Here is a 20,363-nt window from a genome sequence, read left to right as displayed (position 1 = left end):
ATTTTAGGGTGGAGAGGAACCCTGGCAATCTTATAAATGTCCCCACTTAAGTACAGATGAGAAAAACTGAACCCAAGGAGGTTATGTGACTTGCCAAAGGTCAGACAGCTAGTCAGTGGCAGAATGAGAATGCAAACCTGGTCAAACTGTTTTTGTGAACACTTTTGTGAACAGTCCAGTGTTCTTTCCTCTGCCCTATAAGGTCTCCCTAAGACATCAAAAACGATAAATAACAAGCCTTTTGGAAACAAACTGGCATTTAAGAGAACTTTCAGGCTGTGTGTTTAGGTATGTGTTATAGCAGTATAACTTAGAAACATTTTTACTGAACTTACACATAAAACTTGGAAAGCAGACTTTTCCTGTCCATCTCTCGTTCATGCACAGTAGCAGAATATAAAATTGATTTTCATTAATGGTAATAATTATCATTATTTGAATCTTCACGAGATTCACTAATTTTAAAAAGGTAATACTTCTAAGCATTTTCTATCATAAAATATATGCTCACTATAGAAAATTAGAAAAATTTAAGAAAAAATAAATAAAAGATTGATCCATAATCCCAGGTCCCAGTTTACCTGTACATTTAAAGACTGAGCAGCAGCCTGTAAACTTGTTCCAGCGAGTTGGACCTATAAGTAATCAGGGGAAATTCTAGTTTAATACTGTTGACATTCATCACAAGGGGTTGTCATCACTAAATATTTTAAGTCTACTATGTGTCACCGAGCTAGAACTGAGAAGACAAAGAGGTCTGTCTTACTGAGTTAAAACTTTATGAACAAGCTAAGTCCCTTCTCAACCCACCCTACCCCACTGCCACCGGTCCCACAGAAAAATGCTGTTAATCTTTTTTTGAAGACGTTTTCCCACACTAAATGAACACTATCAGCCATGCCACACTTGTATTGAATGTTCCTTATATAACATTCTGTTTGTATTCATAGAATGCTTAGATTCTAAAAATTTAATTAATCTTCCACATTGTGTTAAAGAACATATAATAAGCTATCTATATACATTATTTATTATTAGAAACAATCAGAACCATCTACTTATTTTAATTTCAAATGTCCCATGTATACACCAGAGTAGAAATATATTTACACACCCACACAGCCCAGTCCTTAAAACATTTATAATCATAACTTAAAACTCTTAGCCGAAATAAGAAATCTATCCTATAAACCACACATAAATGTCTGTCAAAACATTTCATACATTCAGGAAGTTCAAATCATGGTTATGTGAAAATAAGGATACACATGGAATTAGAAAACCATCATTTGGCAACTATGATAAGAACTATGATTTAGGCAGAGTCATCAATGGATAACTGATGGGTGAGAAATCTGAGGAGTAACAGGATATTTACATATTCTCAACTATGTCTCCAATGATACTTAATACTCACAAAGGGTAAAATAGTGTCTTTTCATTGGAGAAACCTGGCAAATAATCAAGTGAGCACAAACAAGAGTCATCAGGAAGGAGACACATGCCTTCTGCTATGATGCACTGAGAGGAATACAGCATTGCTTATGCTGCATTCCTAACAAAAGTATAGAATCTGAATCTAATCACGATGAAAATCAGACAAACCCAAACTGAGAAACACTACAAAATAACTGGTGTATACTGCTGTCCTGAAACAAAGAAAGACTGAGAAGGGAGAAAGAGAATATAAACTAGGCTAGAATAAATGGAAAACTAAACTAGAATGGTGGCAGTGGGAATAAAAAGTAGGAAACATGCAAGTCTTTGCAATGTACTACCTAAGGATCCTGCCTGGATTTAGATGAAAAGAAGAGAGTCATACATTATTCCAGGGTTCAAATCTGGGCAAATGGAAAATGTTAGTACCACTAACAGGGACAGAGAAGATAATGAGTTTCATTTTGTATATACCACATAGCATCAAGATGTCCTGAGATTAAATATAAATGTTGGTATGGAGCTCAGTAAAGAGTTAAGAGCTAAAATGCATTGACTACTATGTCCTTTATTTGAAACTGCTAGTCCTGTTAGTAGATGAGAACCCTCGAACACAAAAACAAAAAAACCCAAATCTGAAGACATATGTAGAACACATTTAAAATACAGTGTAATCAGGAGAGGCCTACCTGAAGAGATAATATGTTTAAGGCCTAAAGGCTAAGAAGTCAAAGAGCCCAAGGAAAGAGCTTCAGGTACAAAGATTTGAAGAAGATAAAAATTTTATGTGGTTTTTACTTATTATGTTTCAGGGTAAAAGTTTGTTGAGGAACGGGATATTTATACAGTCTTTAAAGTACTGCCTCACAGAGTATTACCTACCAGGAGGCAAAAAAACGTATTTACAGTGGACAAATCTGATCAACACTACCTTAATAAAATAATCAAACTTAATATCACAATAATGGGACAAAGCAATATGATATGGCTTCTGAATGCACCGAGAGGGACTCAGCATCATTTCTCTTGTATTCCTTTCAAAAATGCGTAACTTGAATTCAGCCATTGAGGGAACAATCAAACACATTCAAGTTAAAGGGGCATTCTATAAAACAGCTGGCCTCTATTCTTCAAAAATGCCAATATCATGAAAGACAAAGACATGCTGAGGAATTGTTCTGGATTAAAGAGACTTAACAGACATGACAGCTAAATGCAAAGTATGGACTGGATTGTGGGCAGGAAGTATATAAATATGGGCCAATATTGGAAAATGATATCGCATCAATGTTAAGTTTCTGGAATTTGAAATTTGCACTGTAGTTTTGTAAGAGAATGCTGTTTTTATGAAAAACATGCTGAAGTATTTAGAAGTAAATGGTTACAATGTCTGCAACTTTCAAAGGACTTAGCAAAAAAAATTTTTTTTGGCTCGGTGCCATGGTATACGCCTATAATCATAGTTGTATAGGAGGCAGGAAGATCACTTGAGCTCAGGAGTTGGAGATCAACCTGGGCAACATAATAAGACCTCATCTCAAAAAAAAATTTGTGTACATACATACATATACACATATGGTATAAAGCAAATACGGTAAAATAGTAACAACTGGTGATTCTAGGGGAAGGGCTTTCAGATGAACACTGTTCTATTGTTGTAACTCTTACAGATTTGAAAGCTTTTTAAAAATAGGAAGTTAAAAATAAAGAGAGAGCATTCCTTTACCAACTCCATTTAGCTAGTTTCTAACACCCTTCAAGACTCAGCTCAAAAATCACCCTGAGAGAAATGTCTTAGACTGTACAGGTTAAGCTAATCATTTCTTCCTCAGTAGTCTCATACTTGACCATTTAGTCATCTATGAATTTATTCAACAAATAATTACTGAACACCTGTTGTATCATGGGGTTCTTTGGTAAATGCTGGGACACAGGTAAACAACAAAAGGTTTCCATTTTTATGGAACTTATAGTCAATGGGGCAACAGACCTAAAACCATCTATTTTGTGTATGTATATTATAATTATGGTAAGGAAAGGTTCAAGGTGCTAATTCTCTCAAAAAGGGAGCTGGAAATAGAAGGCAAGTGTCACACTGTTAATTATGTATCTAATCAGATGCAAGGACTTGTGTCTTGATGGGAGATTTAATGGTGTCGCAATTTCAAGTAAAATTCTTTGGTTTGCAGTCCTGTGGTCTGGGTGGTATTGAAGGGTCTATGACTTTGGTAATCAGTGGCCAGATCTAGAGGTCTCGGAGCTGGTACAGGGAGAGTTGCAATCATCTCGGAATTTGGACCCAGTGGGGAGAAAACTGCACATCATCTGTGCGCCCTCAGGGAGTCTCTAATACATTTGGACCATCACATATTTAAGCCAGATAAAGATGCTTACTAGGTCCAAACAATTGACTAAATTCTGTCAAAAATGCTATTCCTCTTAGGAACCCAGAAAAATTAGTGGAGGCTTGAATACGTTCTTAGAAAAAAAATCAACATGAAAACATTTTTTTCTTCTAGGATATATTTAAAATATTTTAAAATCCATTTTAGATGTTGATTTATCTTAATATTTTATCTGAAAGTTAATGTCAAAGTTTTTCCATTTCAAAGATACAAACAAAGCTATGTGCCTGAGCAAAAGTGTTCCATTAGGCCTCACTCTAATAGAAGATGATAACTGCTGCCTACAGGATATCCCTTTGAGTCTGTGAACAAATAAATGGGCTTTAGAACAGCTTTCCAGGATTTTACCTGTTTTCAAGTAGAAGAATTTCTTTTATAGTTTAGGTGGTCTGATGAAATATTTTGATGAAAAGACTTTAGTAAGATGTATATATTCAGTGCTCAGTAACTTAATATGTTAATATGTAATCTGGGAGGTCTTATGACCATACGGATTTTTCACTGAATCACTACCATCACCATCATTAGGCATCATCACTAGCACCATCACTATCAACACATGTAGACCACCAAAATATTGCTCTAATATATAATTGTGAACATGAGTCAAGGGGTTGAGATACTCTGATAGTCTAGCTCCCAACTGTTTTCACTGTTTACCATTTTTAATCAGCTTCCATATCCCAAAACTATTGAGTACCAGTGTTTGTATTTTTTATTCCCGTTCCCTCTACATTATAGCTAAAACATGAATGAACAGAATTCATGGTCTGTTTTAGACCCAGGGAAAAAATGTTGTGACACAGGCTAACAAAGTTGAGGCAGAGTCTTTTGAACCTCAAACTAGGGGGCGGGGCAAGCAAAAGCCTCTGAGTAGTTGCCCAAATCAACTGTCATGGTCTGGAACTGTTTTAGAGGACAGAAATGAGCTTGCAGCTCAGAGCCTTTTACAGCAGGTCTCAGGCAATGGTAGCTACATCTTTTTGGATGATTTTGATAATTTCTACCATCAGGCAGCCGCCACAGATACCCACTTACAAAAACAGCAAACCAGTTACTATACACATTCCATTCACAACGAGGAATTCCTTTGTTTCCCACACACCTGTGGAGTCAATGACTCTACACTCAACTAAACTATAGGATTTCATACTAACCAAATAGAATGACACAATTACACATAATTAGCACTAGGCTTTAAATAAGTTAAAAGGTTCCACATTCTGAAATAACTTCCTCAGGCCCCAGTATTTTATGTCTCTATCTTTCACTCTCACTGATGGTTGAGCAGAACATTCCTACCTGATGGAGATGTCCAAGGAAAGCCTGCGCCTGGGCTGTTGAGATTGCTCCTCCTACAGGCACAGGCTGCTTCTGAAAGTCCAGACCATTGGTTTGTGTGCCTAGAAAGCAAGCAAAATAATTACAACTATTAAAAGAAATAAATGAAATAAAGCACTAGATTTCAGTTACCAACATTCATCAGGCACCTATTTTGCATAAGTACTTTCCTAAATACCTCCAAGGAGAAGGGATTCAAAAGAAAGGAAACACAATAAAATGGTTTATCTTCTAAAAGCAGGACTGCATGACAAGTACACAAACACTGATAAGCTTAAGAAACAGAAACAAAAATATAAATAATAAATTACAATCATAAGATAGTGTGTGAAAATTCAGATGTGAATGCAGCGACCGGAGCAGCTAGCATAGGAACAGAGTTCAAAGAGACCCTGAGGCTCTCTTCTATTTTCAGCTTACTTGATATGTGGCTAGACAGAAGAAATTCACTGGTGACTTTGCCAAGAGCAAGAAAGACTTATTATTAACTCCAAACACTTTAATGAATAGCAATCTGATGGCAAAAAGCAACCTTTTCCATGATAAGCATAAAGAAAACAATAGCTGTACTAATTCCTTTAATCCTAAACAACAGATTGCTGCATGTATCTCATTAGCAAGGGCCCTGCTATAATTATATTTTTCAAAACGTTATGCGAGGCTGGGTGTGATGGCTCATGCCTGTAATCCCAGCACTTTGGGAGGCCGAGGTGGGTAGATGGCTTGAGCTTATGAGTTCGAGACCAGCCTGGGCGGCATGGTGAAACCCCGTCTCTATAAAATATCAGCCAGGTGTGTGGTGTGTGGTGGTGCGCGCCTGAAGTCCCGGCTACTCTGGAGGCCGAGCGAGAATGGCTTGAGCCCAGAAGACAGAGGTTGCAGTGAGCCAAGATCACGCCACTGCACTCCAGCCTGGGTGATAGAGGTACAACTTGTCTCAAAAAAAAAAAAAAAAAAAAAAAAAAAAAGAAAGAAAATAAAAGTGTTATGCGAGCGCTTTTTAACCACTTTTGCTGTGATCTGATATTAGAATAGGGCTAATTTATGGAAAGATAGGCCACCCTAACACCCAGAAATATTTTCTAAGGTATTATAATACATTGTTTTCAAATTACTATATCTGGTTATTATTTAGAAAAAGTCAGAACATCATGTACTGAATAAAATATAACAGACCACAGGTATCTGTAAGAATTGTCTAGACCATGGATATGGTTCTATACTTCCATTTCCTACCACTCAGATACCCCATCTTCCCATCCTTATACCTTGTGTGTGCACACACATCCAGAGCAGACCAGTCAGAAGAGCACAAAGTTAGAACCTTACAGCAGTGTTTCTAAGACAGTGCTAACGTCTGCCAATATACACACCCTAATTTCTGGCAGATGTATTACTTAAATAAGAATGAATAATTAGGTATAGCACACGAACCAGAGCCCTATTTGTTTCCTTGAGATAATTATAAAAGATATGTATAAATATTTCACTTTCTAAAAATTCATAAAATCGCTTCTTCTATTTTTTCCTAAAGTCTTCCACAAATAGAAAACTATAGAACTACTTAGACATACATAGTTAGTAAAATTGAGTGCAGGCTTGTGTCAAGTAATTGAAAACTTGCATGAAAATAAAATGTAATTAGAGTCACCTCCTTTATTTTTTCTTATTTTTTTCCACGACGACATTCTAGTCAAGTAGAGTCACTTCCATAAGCTACACATAGAAGTTTCACTATTTCAAAGTTGTGCGTTTGTCATTAGTTGCTATCTCTATCCCTATGCAGGATTATCAGTACCTTTGCGGAGATTTTAAGATAGTACGGCATTGTATTATTTTGTCAATCATACCTCAATAAAACTGGAGGAAAAAGAGACTGTTCACCATTAGAGAAACATGCTCAAGATATATTAAATAAATCAACAAGGCTAAAAGAATATGAGATTTTGAAAAACAGAGACAAGCACTTAAAAGATTAACACAGTACTAATAGGAGGTCTTCGAGAACCAAATATTTCACTCTCATGGAGTCTGTGGAAATTCTGTATACTGGTTCCACTTTCAAGTTGCATAAAAATGCTATCAAAGCTGCTTATAAGTCACAAAGCACTAAATAATACAGAAAGACTGATGTCTAGTATCCCTGGTACAATGGTCTACTGGTAATAGTATTTAAGTGCCCTGGTTCTGCCTCTGGGGGGAGGATGAGCTGAAGGCATGGTCTCTGTATTGTAAAATGTTCTTACATTTTTAATAAATGATATTTTGACATCATAAAAACCTTTCTGGCTGGGGAGAGACTGCCTCTCCCAGGTTTAGTCAATTCTTGGAGACAGCAAAGGGCCCAGCCAGGAGCATGTCTTTGATACACAAACTAACCAATCTAGAGCCAAATTTCCTCAATCAGACTCTAGAGGCAATATTCTGCCTTCATCCTAGGGCCAGGTACCAGGCAACTAGAGACCACCCCTAGGTGGTCCCAAAGCCCTCCAAAATTACTGAAGTTAGCCAATCCTAAACTGCTTACTCTGTCCTGACTTTCCCACAGAAACTCCAACAAAGGTAGTGGCCTAGAGCCAGTGGGTGGCTTTCCCCTCTAATTCCAGCTACTCAGAGGCTGAGGCAGGAAGGATCCTTTGAGCCCAGGAGTTCGAGGCTGCAACCAGCTACGATCATGCCACTGCAAAAAGGTGACAGCCTAACTATTCCCCTTAAAAACCCCAGGAAAGGCCGGGCGCGGTGGCTCAAGCCTGTAATCCCAGCACTTTGGGAGGCCGAGGCGGGCGGATCACAAGGTCAGGAGATCGAGACCACAGTGAAACCCCGTCTCTACTAAAAATACAAAAAATTAGCCGGGCGCGGTGGTGGGCGCCTGTAGTCCCAGCTACTCAGGAGGCTGAGGCAGGAGAATGGCGGGAACCCGGGAGGCGGAGCTTGCAGTGAGCCGAGATCGCGCCACTGCACTCCAGCCTGGGCAACAGCGTGAGACTCCGTCTCCAAAAAAAAAAAAAAAAAAAAAAAAAAAAAAAAACCCAGGAAAGGTAGTGGCCTAAACCTTCCACTCACTCCTATATTCTGCCCCCTCACCACTCTGGTGTCTTCCCCCATGTGGCCCTGCATGGTGCGCTGTGCCTCCTGTCTCTAGGACCTGTGAGTATAATAAACTTTGTTTTTCTGAGCTTTTCTTATGTCTCCCGTTGTGGCCACACTGGACTTACCACCTCATAACAGAACACGAAACAGTATTCAAAGGTAGTAAGGTAAAAAGAATACTTAGACAACTACTCAGATAAATAGAGGAATTTAAGGTGCTAAGGCAGGTTAACCTCTTTTACTGTAGCAACTGAGGCTCCACTGGGAGGTGAGGAGTAGAAGAAAGTAGTTATTACATGGAAATTATTCTTGTAAAACATAAAGACCTAAATTGAACTAAAAGGAAAGGAGAGAGAAACAGATACACATACATACCCCAATTGGGAGTTAAGTATGAGATAGAAATGTGGAGGTAGGTACATTGGGGGCCGAAACCAAATAGCACTTGGTTTTGTGTGCCTGGGAGAAAAGGAGCACTCTACATTAGGAGACATAATAGGAGCACCTATATTAGGAGATGTGAAGACACAAAGAAACAGAAGGAGGAGTTAGAAAAGTAGAAAAAAACCCTTCAAGACTCGCGTGTTTACAGAAATCCTGAACAGATCAGTAACGAGTTAAACGAAATTAGTAACAAAAAACTTAACCAAAAAATCCCTGGACCAGATAGATTCACAGTCAAATTTTACCAGCTGTACAAAGAAGAGCTGGTACCAATTTTACTGAAACTATCCCCCAAAAATCAAGTAGGAGGAACTCCTCCCTAACTTATTCTATGAAACCAGCATCATCTTGATACCTAAATCTGGCAATGATACAACAAAAATAGAAAACTACAGGCCAACATCCCTGATGAACATAGATGCAAAAATCCTCAACAAAATACTAGTAATCCAAATCCAGCAGCACATCAAAAAGTCAATTCCTCATGATCAAGGGGCTTTATTCCAGGGATGCTAGGGTGGTTCAACATATATAAATCAGTACGTGATTAACTATGTAAACAGAATGAAAATAAAAACCATATGATCATCACAATAGAACCAGAAAAAAGCATTCAATAAAATCCAACATCCCTGTATAATAAAAACTCCTAATAAACTAGGCATTGAAGGAACATACCTCAAAATAATAAGAGCCATCTATGATAAACTCATAGCCAGTATCATATGAAACAGTCAAAAGTTGAAAGCACTTCCCCTAAGAACAAGGCAAGGATGTCCACTCTCACCACTGCTATTCAACATAGTACTGGAAGTCCTTGCCAGAGCAATCAGGCAAGAGAAACAAATAAACAGCATCTAAACAGGAAAAGCGGAAGTACAATTATCTAAAGATTGTACTCAAAGACTCCTAGACCTGATAAATGACTTCAGCAGACTCAGGATACGAAATCAATGTACAAAAATCAGTAGCATTCCTATATATCAATAATGTTCAAGTTGAAAACCAAATCAAGAATACAATCCCATTTACAACAGCCATTAAAATAAAAATAAAAATAAAAATAAAATAAAATAAAATAAAAACAGCTAGGAATACATCTAACCAAGGAGGTGAAAGATATCTATGAGAACTACATAAAAACACTGTTAAAAGAAATCACAGACAACACAGACAAATAGAAAATAATTCCATGTGCAAGGGTTGGAAAAATCAGTACCATTAAAATGTCTATACTGCTCAAAGCAATCTACAGATTCAACACTAGTCTTATCAAACTACCAACATAAATTTTTTTACATAATTAGAAAGAAACTATTCTAAAATTCATATAGAACCTAAAAGAGCCTGAATAGCCAAGGCAATCCTAAGCAAAAAAGAATAAAGCCAGAAGTATCACATTACCTGACTTCAAGCTATACTACAAGGCTACTGTAATGAAACAGCATGGTATGGGTACAAAAACAGATACACAGACCAATATAACAGAGTAAAGACCTCTAAAAGAAAGCCCCACACCTATACCCAATTGATCCTTGACACAGTCAACAAAAATAAACAATGGGAAACAGGCACCCTATAATGGTGCTGGGAAAACTGGCTAACCACATGCAGAAGAATGAAACTGGACCCCTACCTCTCATTACATACAAAAATTAACTCAAGATGGATTAAATACTTCCATGTAAGACCTCAAACTATAAAAACCCTAGAAGAAAACCTAGGAGATACTCTTGTAAACATTGGCCTAAGCAAAGAATTTATGACTAAGTACTCAAAAGCAAATGCAACAAAAATAAAAATGGACAACTGGGATTTAATTAAACTAAAGAGACAGGACTGAGGAGATAGGTACACTGGGGGCCAAAACCAACTATCAAAAGAAACTATCAACAGAATAAACAACCTACAGAATAGGAGAAAATATTAGCAAACTATGCATCCAAAAACAGACTAATATCCAAAATCTATAAGGAACTTAAATCAACAAGAAAAAAAAAACTTCATTAAAAAGCAGGCAAAGACAGACACGTGGCAAAAGAAGACATGTCTCAAAAGAATACATACAAGCAGTCAACAAACATGAAAAAATGCTCAACATCACTAATCATCAGAAATGCAAATCAAAGTAACAATGAGATACCATCTCATACTAGGCAGACTATTATTAAAAAGTAAAAGAAAAAAAACCCCACAAATGTTGACAAGGCTGAAAAAAAAAAAACACATACACACTGTTGGTGGGAATGCAAATCAGTTCAGTCTTTGTGGACAGCAGTTTGGCAACTTCTCAAAGAATTAAAAACAGCACTACCATTTGACCTAGCAATCCCATTACTGGATATATACCTAAAGAAAAATAAATCATTCTACCCAAAAGACACCTGCATTACCCAGGTGCCCGAAACAGTGGATTGGATAAAGAAAATATGGTACATATGCACCATGGAATACTGTGCAGCCATAAACGAACGAAATCCATGCAGTAATACGGATGCAGCCGGAGGCCATTAAGTGAATTAACACAGGAACAGAAAACCAAATACCACATATTCTCACATTTAAGTGGGAGTTAAACACATAAGATACAAAGATGGAAACAGACACTAGGGATTCCAAAACTGGGAAGGGAAGGAGAAGGCAAGGGCTAAAAAAATACCTACAGGTCCTAGGTTTGCTACTTGGGTGACAGAATCATTAAAATCCCAAACCTCAGCATCAGGCAATATACCCATGTAACAAACCTGTGCGTTTACCCCCTACATCTAAAACCAGTTTTTTTAAAACCAAGACTAGCGTGTTTCAGGAGCCAGGGATGAGAAAGCTACAAGGTTGAAGTGGTTTAATACTATTAAATGGTACAGAGAAGATAAGGATAAGAGCACTGGGAAATAAATCCAAAGAAACTAGAGGAAAGGTAATAATAAAGGTAAGACCAATAATGAATACCATTAAAAAACTTCCACATAATAGAAACACCAACTTGGTTCTTTCAAAAGAATCCTGTCACATTGTAACTTACAAACTTCTGATAAGATGGAACAAGAAAACAAGAGAGAAGGAGCAAGCAAATAATTTAAGTGTAACAAAAAAGGCTTATCAAAAACTATTGCAGGTCAGGTGCAGTAGCTCAAGCCTGTATTCCAGCACTCTAGAGAGGCTGAAGCAAGGAGACCTGCTTGACGCCAGGAGTTCAAGATGAGCCTGAGCAGCACAGTCAGAACCTGTCTCAAAAAAAACAGAGAAAAAAATGCTGCAGATAATAAAAAGATTAAGAATATATTGTGAAGCATTTCATGTCAATAAAATTAAAACTTAAAAATGAATAACTCTATAGAAAATATAACTTATCAAGACTGACTCAAGAAGAAACAGAAAATCCGTAGAGTCTCACAGCATTTAAGGAAACTGAATTAGTAGGTAAGTAAAAATCTTCCCAAGAAGAGAATAAAAAGCCTTGTTGATTTTACCCAAGTGCTTCCAAAAATTCAAAGAATAATTCCAATCTTCCACAAACGTTTCCAGAGAACAACAAAACCAGAAACACTTCTAACTCATTTTATGAGACCAGTATAACCTTGATACCATAACCTGATAAAGTGTGAAAAATATAAATACAAGCCAGTTTCATTCATAAACGTATATGAAAAAACACTAAATAATAATAGCAAACCTAATCTACTAAGATAAAATATTATGGCTAAGGTAGATCTAGGGAGTCTGAGGTAGGAGAATCACTTGAACATGGTGGGCAGAGGTTGCAGTGAGCCGAGATCGCGCCATTGCACTCCAGCCTGGGCAACAAAAAAAGAAAAAAGATCAATTAGGTCAGGTGCGGTGGCTCATGCCTGTAATCCCAACACTTTGGGAGGCCGAGACGGGAGGATCACGAGGTCAAGAGATCGAGACCATCCTGGCCAACATGGTGAAATCCCATGTCTACTAAAAATACAAAAAGTAGTTGGGTGTAGTGGCGCGCGCCTGTAGTCCCAGCTACTCAGGAGGCTGAGGAGGCAGGGGAATTACTTGAACCCAGGAAGCAGAGGTTGCAGTGAGCCGAGATAGCGCGATTGCACTCCAGCCTGGAGACAGAGTAAGACTCCGTCTCAAAACAAACAAACAAAAAATTAATAGGATTCATCAAGTTCAATAAAGGGCGGGGAAGGGGGGGAATCACATAGAAATCTCAAAAGATGCATAAAGCCCTTAAATAAATTCAATATCCACTTATGATAAAAATTCTTGGCATTGGGACTGGGTGCGCTGGTTCACGCCTGTAATCCTAGTATTTTGGGAGACTGAGGCAGGTGGATTATTTGAGCTCTGGAGTTTGAGACAAGCCTGGGCGACGTGACGAAACCCCATCTTTACCAAATACAAAAATCAGCCAGGCATGGTGGTACACACCTGTAGTCCCAGCAACTTGGGCTGAGGTCGGAGGATTGCTTGAACCCAGAAGGTTGAGGTCACAGTGAGCCCACCTCATGCCACTGCACTCCTGCCTAGGGAACAAAGTGAGATCCTGTCTCAAAAAGAAGTGGGGAGGGGCGGGGGAGGGGGAAGGGGCAATCTTGGCATAGGAATATGTTTCTTTAACTTGATAAAGAATACGCATTAAAATAAATAAATAAACATCATAGTTTATGGTGAAAAATTAAAAGCATTTCCTTTAAGACTGAGAACAAGATAAGGGGGCCAGTTATTGTTACAGTAGGTAGACAGGCATGAGCAGGGCAGAGGGCTCTTCCCCCACCCACTAAGAATGTCGGGTGATGGTCTGGAAGTTTTCATATTGCCTCTCTAAGTGATAAATTGGCAGCTAGCTTCAGGGAGAGGCCATTTCCTAATGGTCCACACTTGTTGCACTAAAGTGGTAACTGAAGGCAGGCACCAGGGAGAATTTCTTGGGCATGTGCATTAAAAGACAAAATGGCGGAGTATGACCTTCTGGGGGCACACCACCAGAAAAGGGAAGAAAGCCTCAGACAGGCATGCCTACAACTTCCTAAACACATTGTGCATGCTCCCCTCCCAAGGGTAAGGAGAGCACTACACAGCCCATCTCAAGGGAAGAACCATGGGAAAGGGGCCAGCCTATAAAGTCCCAGGATCAAGGTTAAACACTGCACTTGACCTCGGTGCCTGCTTGGGACTCTTCTAAGTGTGCTTTCCTTTCTTTCCTGTTCTAAAGCCTTTTTAAATAAACTTCCACTCATGCTCTGAAACTCACCTTGGTCTCTTCTGCCTTACGCCCCTCAATCGAATTCTTTCTTCTGAGGAGGCAAGAATTGAAGTTGCTGCAGACCCATACATATTTGCCACCAGTAACTCAAATACCTTCTACGGTAATACATTTGATGCTGTAAAACTTGGATATTTGCCACTGGTAACACTACTACTACGTCTATCATACACCAAGGCCTATCCAGCAAAACAAGACAAAAAAGGAAACATCTGAGTTGGAAAAACCAAAATAAAACCCTTTCCAGGTGATTTGACTGTGTGTACAGAATAGTCTAAGGAATCTAATAATTTATCATTAGAATAAGAGAGTTTAATGAGGCTGCAGCACACAAAATCTACTTTAAAATTGCCTTTTGTGGCTGGGCGGGGTGGCTCACACCTGTAATCCCAGCAGACGTGAGCCAAGGTGGGCAGAGCCCTTGAGCCCAGGAGTCGGAGACCAGCCTGGGGCAACATGGTGAAACCCTGTCTCTACCAAAAAAAAAAAAAAAAAGTTAGCTAGGCATAGTGGGATGCATCAATAGTCCAAGCTACTTAGAAGGCTGAGGTGGGAAGATCACCTGAGCTGTGGGAAGTCGAGGCTGCAGTGAGCTGTGATCCTGCCACTGCACTCCAGTGTGGGCAACAAAGTGAGACTCTGTCTCAAAAAATAATAACAAAATTGTCTTTGTATATTCCAAATGAAAACAATTTTTAAAGATTTTATTTATAAACACTTAAAAGACATAAAGTCCTGAAAATAAATCTATCAAAATATAGCAAGTTCCATAGATAGAAAATTATAAAACTTTATTTAAAAACAAAGACATGGCTGGGCATGGAGGCTCACACTTACAATCCCAGAGATTTGAGAGGTGGGAGGATCGCTTAAGGCCAGGAGTTTGACACCAGCTTGAGAAACATAGTGAAAAAAAACCAGTAATTAAAAATGTGCAGTTACTATAGTATGCCAGTTGTATAGACAGATGCCAGCTCAATATTGTAAAAATGTCAGTTCTCCCTAAACTTACCTATGGATTCAAAGTAACTTCACATCAAAATCTCAAGAAATTGTTTTCTCTCTGTCTTTTTTTTTTGGAGCGGAGGGGTAGAACTTAACAAGTTGATTCTAAAATTTACATAGAATGGCATGGGGCCAAGATGTTCTTTAAAACATGTAGACGTGAATCATCAAGATATTAACATTTACAGAGCAATAATAATTGGGGCAGGGTGGTATTAGTGTAGGGATCAACACATATACCAGTGCAGAGAGTCTAGAGACAGAGGTACACACACCTATGAACACTTGAAACATGACAGAGGTGAGGAAAGGATGAAACATGACAGGTCAATGAGGAAAGGTGGAGTTTTCAACAAAGGGGTAGCTGGGTATCTATTTGAAAAACAAAAAACAACAAAAAAAAACTAGACACATTACACTGTACTAAAAAAAAAAGACAAAATTTCAGAAGGATTGAAAGCCAAAATGTGAAATGCGAAACTGTAACATTCTTAGAAGATAACATAAAAGAATATCATTCTAACCTTGGGAAAGTGAAGAATTTCTTTATCAAGAACCAAAAGATGAAAACACATAAATTTACTTTAAAATTAAAAGCTCATCAAAGGGCTACATAAAGTGAATTAAAAAAAGAAAATATTTACAATCCATACAAACAACAAAGGATTAGTAATGAGAATACACAAAGAACTCCTCTGAGTCAATAAGAAAAAGTCAACTCAATAGAAAAAACAGGCAAAATAAATGAATAGGAATTCAACAAAGAAGAAACACAGATGGCCCATAAACACAGAAAAAGATGTTAAATCTGCTTGGAAACTATGGAAATGCAAATTAAAATCCCAATTAGATACCATTTTATACCTGATAAACTGGCTAAAATTGCAAAGTTGGTTAATCCCAGCCGCTATTAGTAGCAGTGTAAAACAGTACAAATGCTTTGGAAAACTGGCTGGCAGTACTAAGTAACATTAGAACAAGTTCAGCAATAACACTACTAAGAAAATACTCTAGGTGCAGTGGCTCATGTCTGTAATCCCAGCACTTTGGGAGATGGAGATGGGCAGATCAGGTCAGGAGTTTGAGACCAGCCTGGCCAACATGGTGAAACCCTGTCTTTACTAAAAATATAAAAATTAGCCAAGCGTCGTGGAGGGTGCCTGAAATCCCAGCTACTAGGGAGACTGAGGCAGGAGAATTGCTTGAACTTGCGAGGCAGAGGTTGCAGTGAGCTGAGATCACGCCACTGCACTCCAGCCTGGGTGACAGAGTGAGATTCTGTCAAAAAAAATAAAAAATAATAAGAATAAATAAAATACTCTGGGGACTTTTTCACATATATGTATCAAGAGATAAGTACAAAGTCATTTACAGCCGTATTATTTGTAATAGCAAAAGCCTAGAAATAACCCAAATGTCCATCAACAACGGAATAAACAGAAACACTCTAATGTATACACAGTGGGATATTATATCAACTGAAAATCAATTATAAGGCATATGTACTAACATGGATGAATCTCAAACACATAATGTTGAGCAAAAGAAACCAGTAATAAAATATCCATGGTACAGTGTAATTCAATTTACATTATGGAAAGAGGCAAATCTAAGTAATGTGTTATTTGAGGATAAATATGTAGATGGAAAAATATTTTGAGTGAAAAGCAATGTCACCATTAATGCTAACTTCAGGATGGTGGTTATTTTTGTGCAGAAGAATGGAATATGCTCAGGGTGGGCCTACAGAAGCTTTCTGAGGAACGGTAACATTCTACCTTATGGCCACAGTGGTAGATATGAGTGCTTAAACACTACATTCATGTTTACATACAAGTTTTTACAATTACTTTTGCATAAAATCGTAAAAGAATCAACAATAAAAAACCCATGCAACAAAATTTTAGGTACACATCCAGATTGCAAGGAATAAAGGCAAAAGCAGGAAATAATGAAGCCAAGGTGGTGAGTGAGGATCGTTTCTTTCATAAGTCAGGTATTGGTGGGACAGTGTGAGGATGATAATTCAAAGGGGTAGACAGGGTGGAAGGAAAGACTGGAGGTTGATGAAACATGAGCAAACTTAAAGACTGAAAGAGTCTGTGGGAAGGGATATGCTGAAGAGGTAAGAAAAATAGCAGGTTAAAAGATAGGGCAGGAACCTGAAAGGTACAAGAAGACTACAATTCAAATAATGGAGGTGGTGGGGGGAAAGAGAGATATTTCTTTGTTAGATGCAAAAGAAAAGGAGAAGGTAGGTAAAAATAGAAAAATGTAAAGTATTGAAGAGGGAGGTGTTGAGGCTCAACTCAGACAACTACAATTTTTTCAGTAATCAAAAGGCAGATATTTTCAGAAAACGAAAGAGCAAAACAGAAATAAAAAAGATTGGAAATATGCAATGAAAAATATGACAGGGAATAAATTAGAGGTGAATCCAAGGTTAGCACCAGTGACAGGGAAGACCCAGTTGAGAGACAGTTGGATTTATTATTAACTTCAAGCATTGGAGAGTCCTCATCTCCCAGAAAGTTCTGTTTCTCTCTTCATAGCCAGCAGTCAAGGGTCAAATAGGCAAAGGTTTCTTCCCTTCATGAACAGTTCATATTACTCAGCTTTGCACAGGATTCAGGCATTTAAATGTCTTTCAGTGCTCAGCTCAAATGCTACTTTCTTTCATGTTTCCCATCTCTCTAACCCAAAAGCAATAATCTAAACCTTCTTACTATGAAAACACATTTGATACTTCCTCAACATTTTTTGGGAGTGAGGGAAGAAATAAAATTGAGCTAAAGTACACATGACACAGATGAATATGAATCTCAAGCCCACTATACTAAGTAAAAGCAGTCAGATTCAAAGGGTACATCCATATGATTCTATTTATTTCATATTTTGGAAATGGTAAAGCTGAAAGGGACATTAAAAAGAACTAACCAAGCTCCTTGTTTTACATATAAGAAATTTTTTCTAATATACAGAAAGACTTCCACTGAAATAACCAAGCTGGGTAGTAATGGAGCTCAGACTGAAATTCCAAACCTTCCATGGATCTGTCTAGCAACCCTGCCCCCAGCTCTCTCCCAACTGCTCTTTCTACTAAACCATCCAATGACCAAGGACTCCAATTCAATGCTCATTCACAAATATTAACTAAGTGATAAATCAGTAATTGAGGCCATGATCAGGCTCATAAGGGGACATAAGATGATAAAGTAGTAGAATTCTGGGCCTTTGGTATCTACCTCACAGCTAGCTACTTCAACTATATTTCTTTTACATTAAAATAAAGTTTTTAAAAAAGAATCAAATCAAATTTTATAGCCCACAAGAAATACTACATTTTATAAAGGAGAACTCTGTCAAAAAATGTCTGCAAACAGGAAATGCATCAAAATGTTAATAGTGAATACATTATTCTGTATTTTTCAAATTCTGTACCATGATGAGTATTACCATTAAGTTGTGATAACAGTTTAAATTTTTATTGCTAAAATTTTCCTCAAATGGGCATCCTTTCAATTTATCCTTCAGTGTCATCTCCACAGCGATGTGTCTCTCCAGTCTCTTAAAAGAGACACATTTCTGCTGTTTGAATTCAGCCCAGGTGTGCACTTATTTTTACAGTGGGAGGACAGTCCTCTCCTTTATCTTATTCCTGTTGTCATTTCTCCACAAATGACAATGGAAATCTATATCCTATGAACATTAATTTTAAAATGTATAAATGAGAGAGGAAACATAACACATTAGGGAAAGAAGGAGAAAAGAAGAGGTGGGAGGGAGGAGAGTCGAGTCAGGGAGAAAGCTAAGGTGAAACCCTCAAATAGGATGAAAATGCAGATATCCTTCACCCTCCTCTCTAGCTATGAAAGTCCAAGTCATTATGCAACATCCAGCCTGGAATCTACTTTCTTCAAGAAGACTTTAAGGGCCAGCCTAACTATAAATAATAATTCTCAAATCTTAACTCCTATAAAATCTAGTTTTTCTTAGGATGTTTAATTATTACTTAAGATATAACAATAATAGTTTCTTTTCTTTTTTTTTAAGACGGTGTTTTGTTCTCGTTAACCAGGCTGGAGTGCAGTGGCGCGATCTCGGCTCACTGCAACCTCCGCCTCCCAGGTTCAAGTGATTCTCCTGCCTCAGCCTCCCAAGTAGCTGAGATTACAGGCATGTGCCACCATGTCCAGCTAATTTTGTTTTTTGTTTGAGACACAGTTTCGTTCTTGTTGCCCAAGATGGAGTGCAGTGGCACAATTTCAGCTCACTGCAACCTCCACCTCCCAGGTTCAAGCGATTCTCCTGTCTCAGCCTCCTGAGGAGCTGGGATTACAGGCATGTGCCACCACACCCGGCTAATTTTTTGTATTTTTAGTAGGGATGGGGTTTCACCATGTTGGCCAGGCTGGTCTAGAAGTCCTGACCTTAGATGATCCACCCACCTCAGCCTCCCAAAGTGCTGGGATTACAGGTGTGAGCCACCATGCCTGGCCAACATTAATCCCTTCGAGCCCAGAAATTAAAACACAGATAATACTTGTTTTTTGAGACGGAGTTTCGCTTTTGTTGCCCAGGCTGGAGTGCAACGGCATGATCTCGGCTGACTGCAACCTTGGCCTCCTGGGTTCAAGCGATTCTTCTGCCTCAGCCTCCTGAGTAGCGGAGATTACAGGCATGCACCACCATGCCTGGCTAATTTTGTATTTTTAGTAGAGACGGGGTTTCTCCATGTTGGTCAAGCTGGTCTCAAACTCCCGACCTCAGGTGATCCGCCCACCTCGGCCTCCCAAAGTGCTAGGATTACAGGCGTGAGCCACCATGCCCAGCCTAACACAGATAATACATTTTCTTTTTCTTTTTTTTGAGAAGGAGTCTTGCTCTGTCGCCCAGGCTGAAGTGCAGTGGCAAGATCTTGGCTCACTGCAACCTCTACCTCTCGGGTTCAAGCAATTCTCCTGCCTCATCTGTTCAGGACCCAGCTACATCTGAAGGAAATCATGACACTTTAAAAAGAAAAAAATCTGTCTTTTGCAATGTCAGTTCCCCAGGTTCTTTAGCTAAATGCATGGAAATACATTTGTTACTACAAGTCTCAGACAAGAAAGTTGGCTGCAGAGAACTGAATTTTCTGGAACCCTGGAAAATATTTGTAAATAGCCGATTTCCAACAAAAGAACAAAAAAGATTCATTCTCAATGGAGACCAAAATCCTGAATATGTAAAAAGGCAAGGTGCTCTTTTTATTCTCTGATCTGATATGACCCTACTTGCAGGGGGCAAGGGAAACTACATTAAGCATAGTACACCTGTTCTGAAATGACTTTGCTTCCCAATAATACTTAGTATCATTGGCTTATTGGGAACTTAATCTAACTTGATGTGTATGTAAT

At 38.4% G+C, this 20,363-nt stretch overlaps 1 protein-coding gene across 10 annotated transcripts in view; it reads right to left on the bottom strand.

Annotated features, from left to right (window-relative positions):
* The window catches only part of POU2F1 (POU class 2 homeobox 1), a 195,989-nt gene that overhangs the window by 56,147 nt on the left and 119,479 nt on the right, over positions 1-20,363 (bottom strand). For all 10 annotated transcript variants that reach the window (XR_012418722.1, XR_012418703.1, XR_012418712.1 and 7 more), the window contains 2 exons: positions 5,145-5,245; positions 582-635 (listed from right to left, as the gene is read on the bottom strand). Coding sequence is in view for 7 of the 10 variants with exons in the window: in XM_065520567.1 (XP_065376639.1) it covers positions 582-635; positions 5,145-5,245 (155 nt within the window). In the remaining 3 variants the exon portion in view is untranslated. The remainder of the gene's footprint in view (positions 1-581; positions 636-5,144; positions 5,246-20,363) is intronic.

This window comes from Macaca fascicularis, chromosome 1 (genome assembly GCF_037993035.2).
Source record: "Macaca fascicularis isolate 582-1 chromosome 1, T2T-MFA8v1.1".
In the NCBI taxonomy this organism is placed as follows: Eukaryota; Metazoa; Chordata; class Mammalia; order Primates; family Cercopithecidae; genus Macaca; species Macaca fascicularis.
The sequence above is the reverse complement of the archived record's forward strand: the minus strand, read 5'-3'. Positions and strand labels throughout refer to the sequence as shown.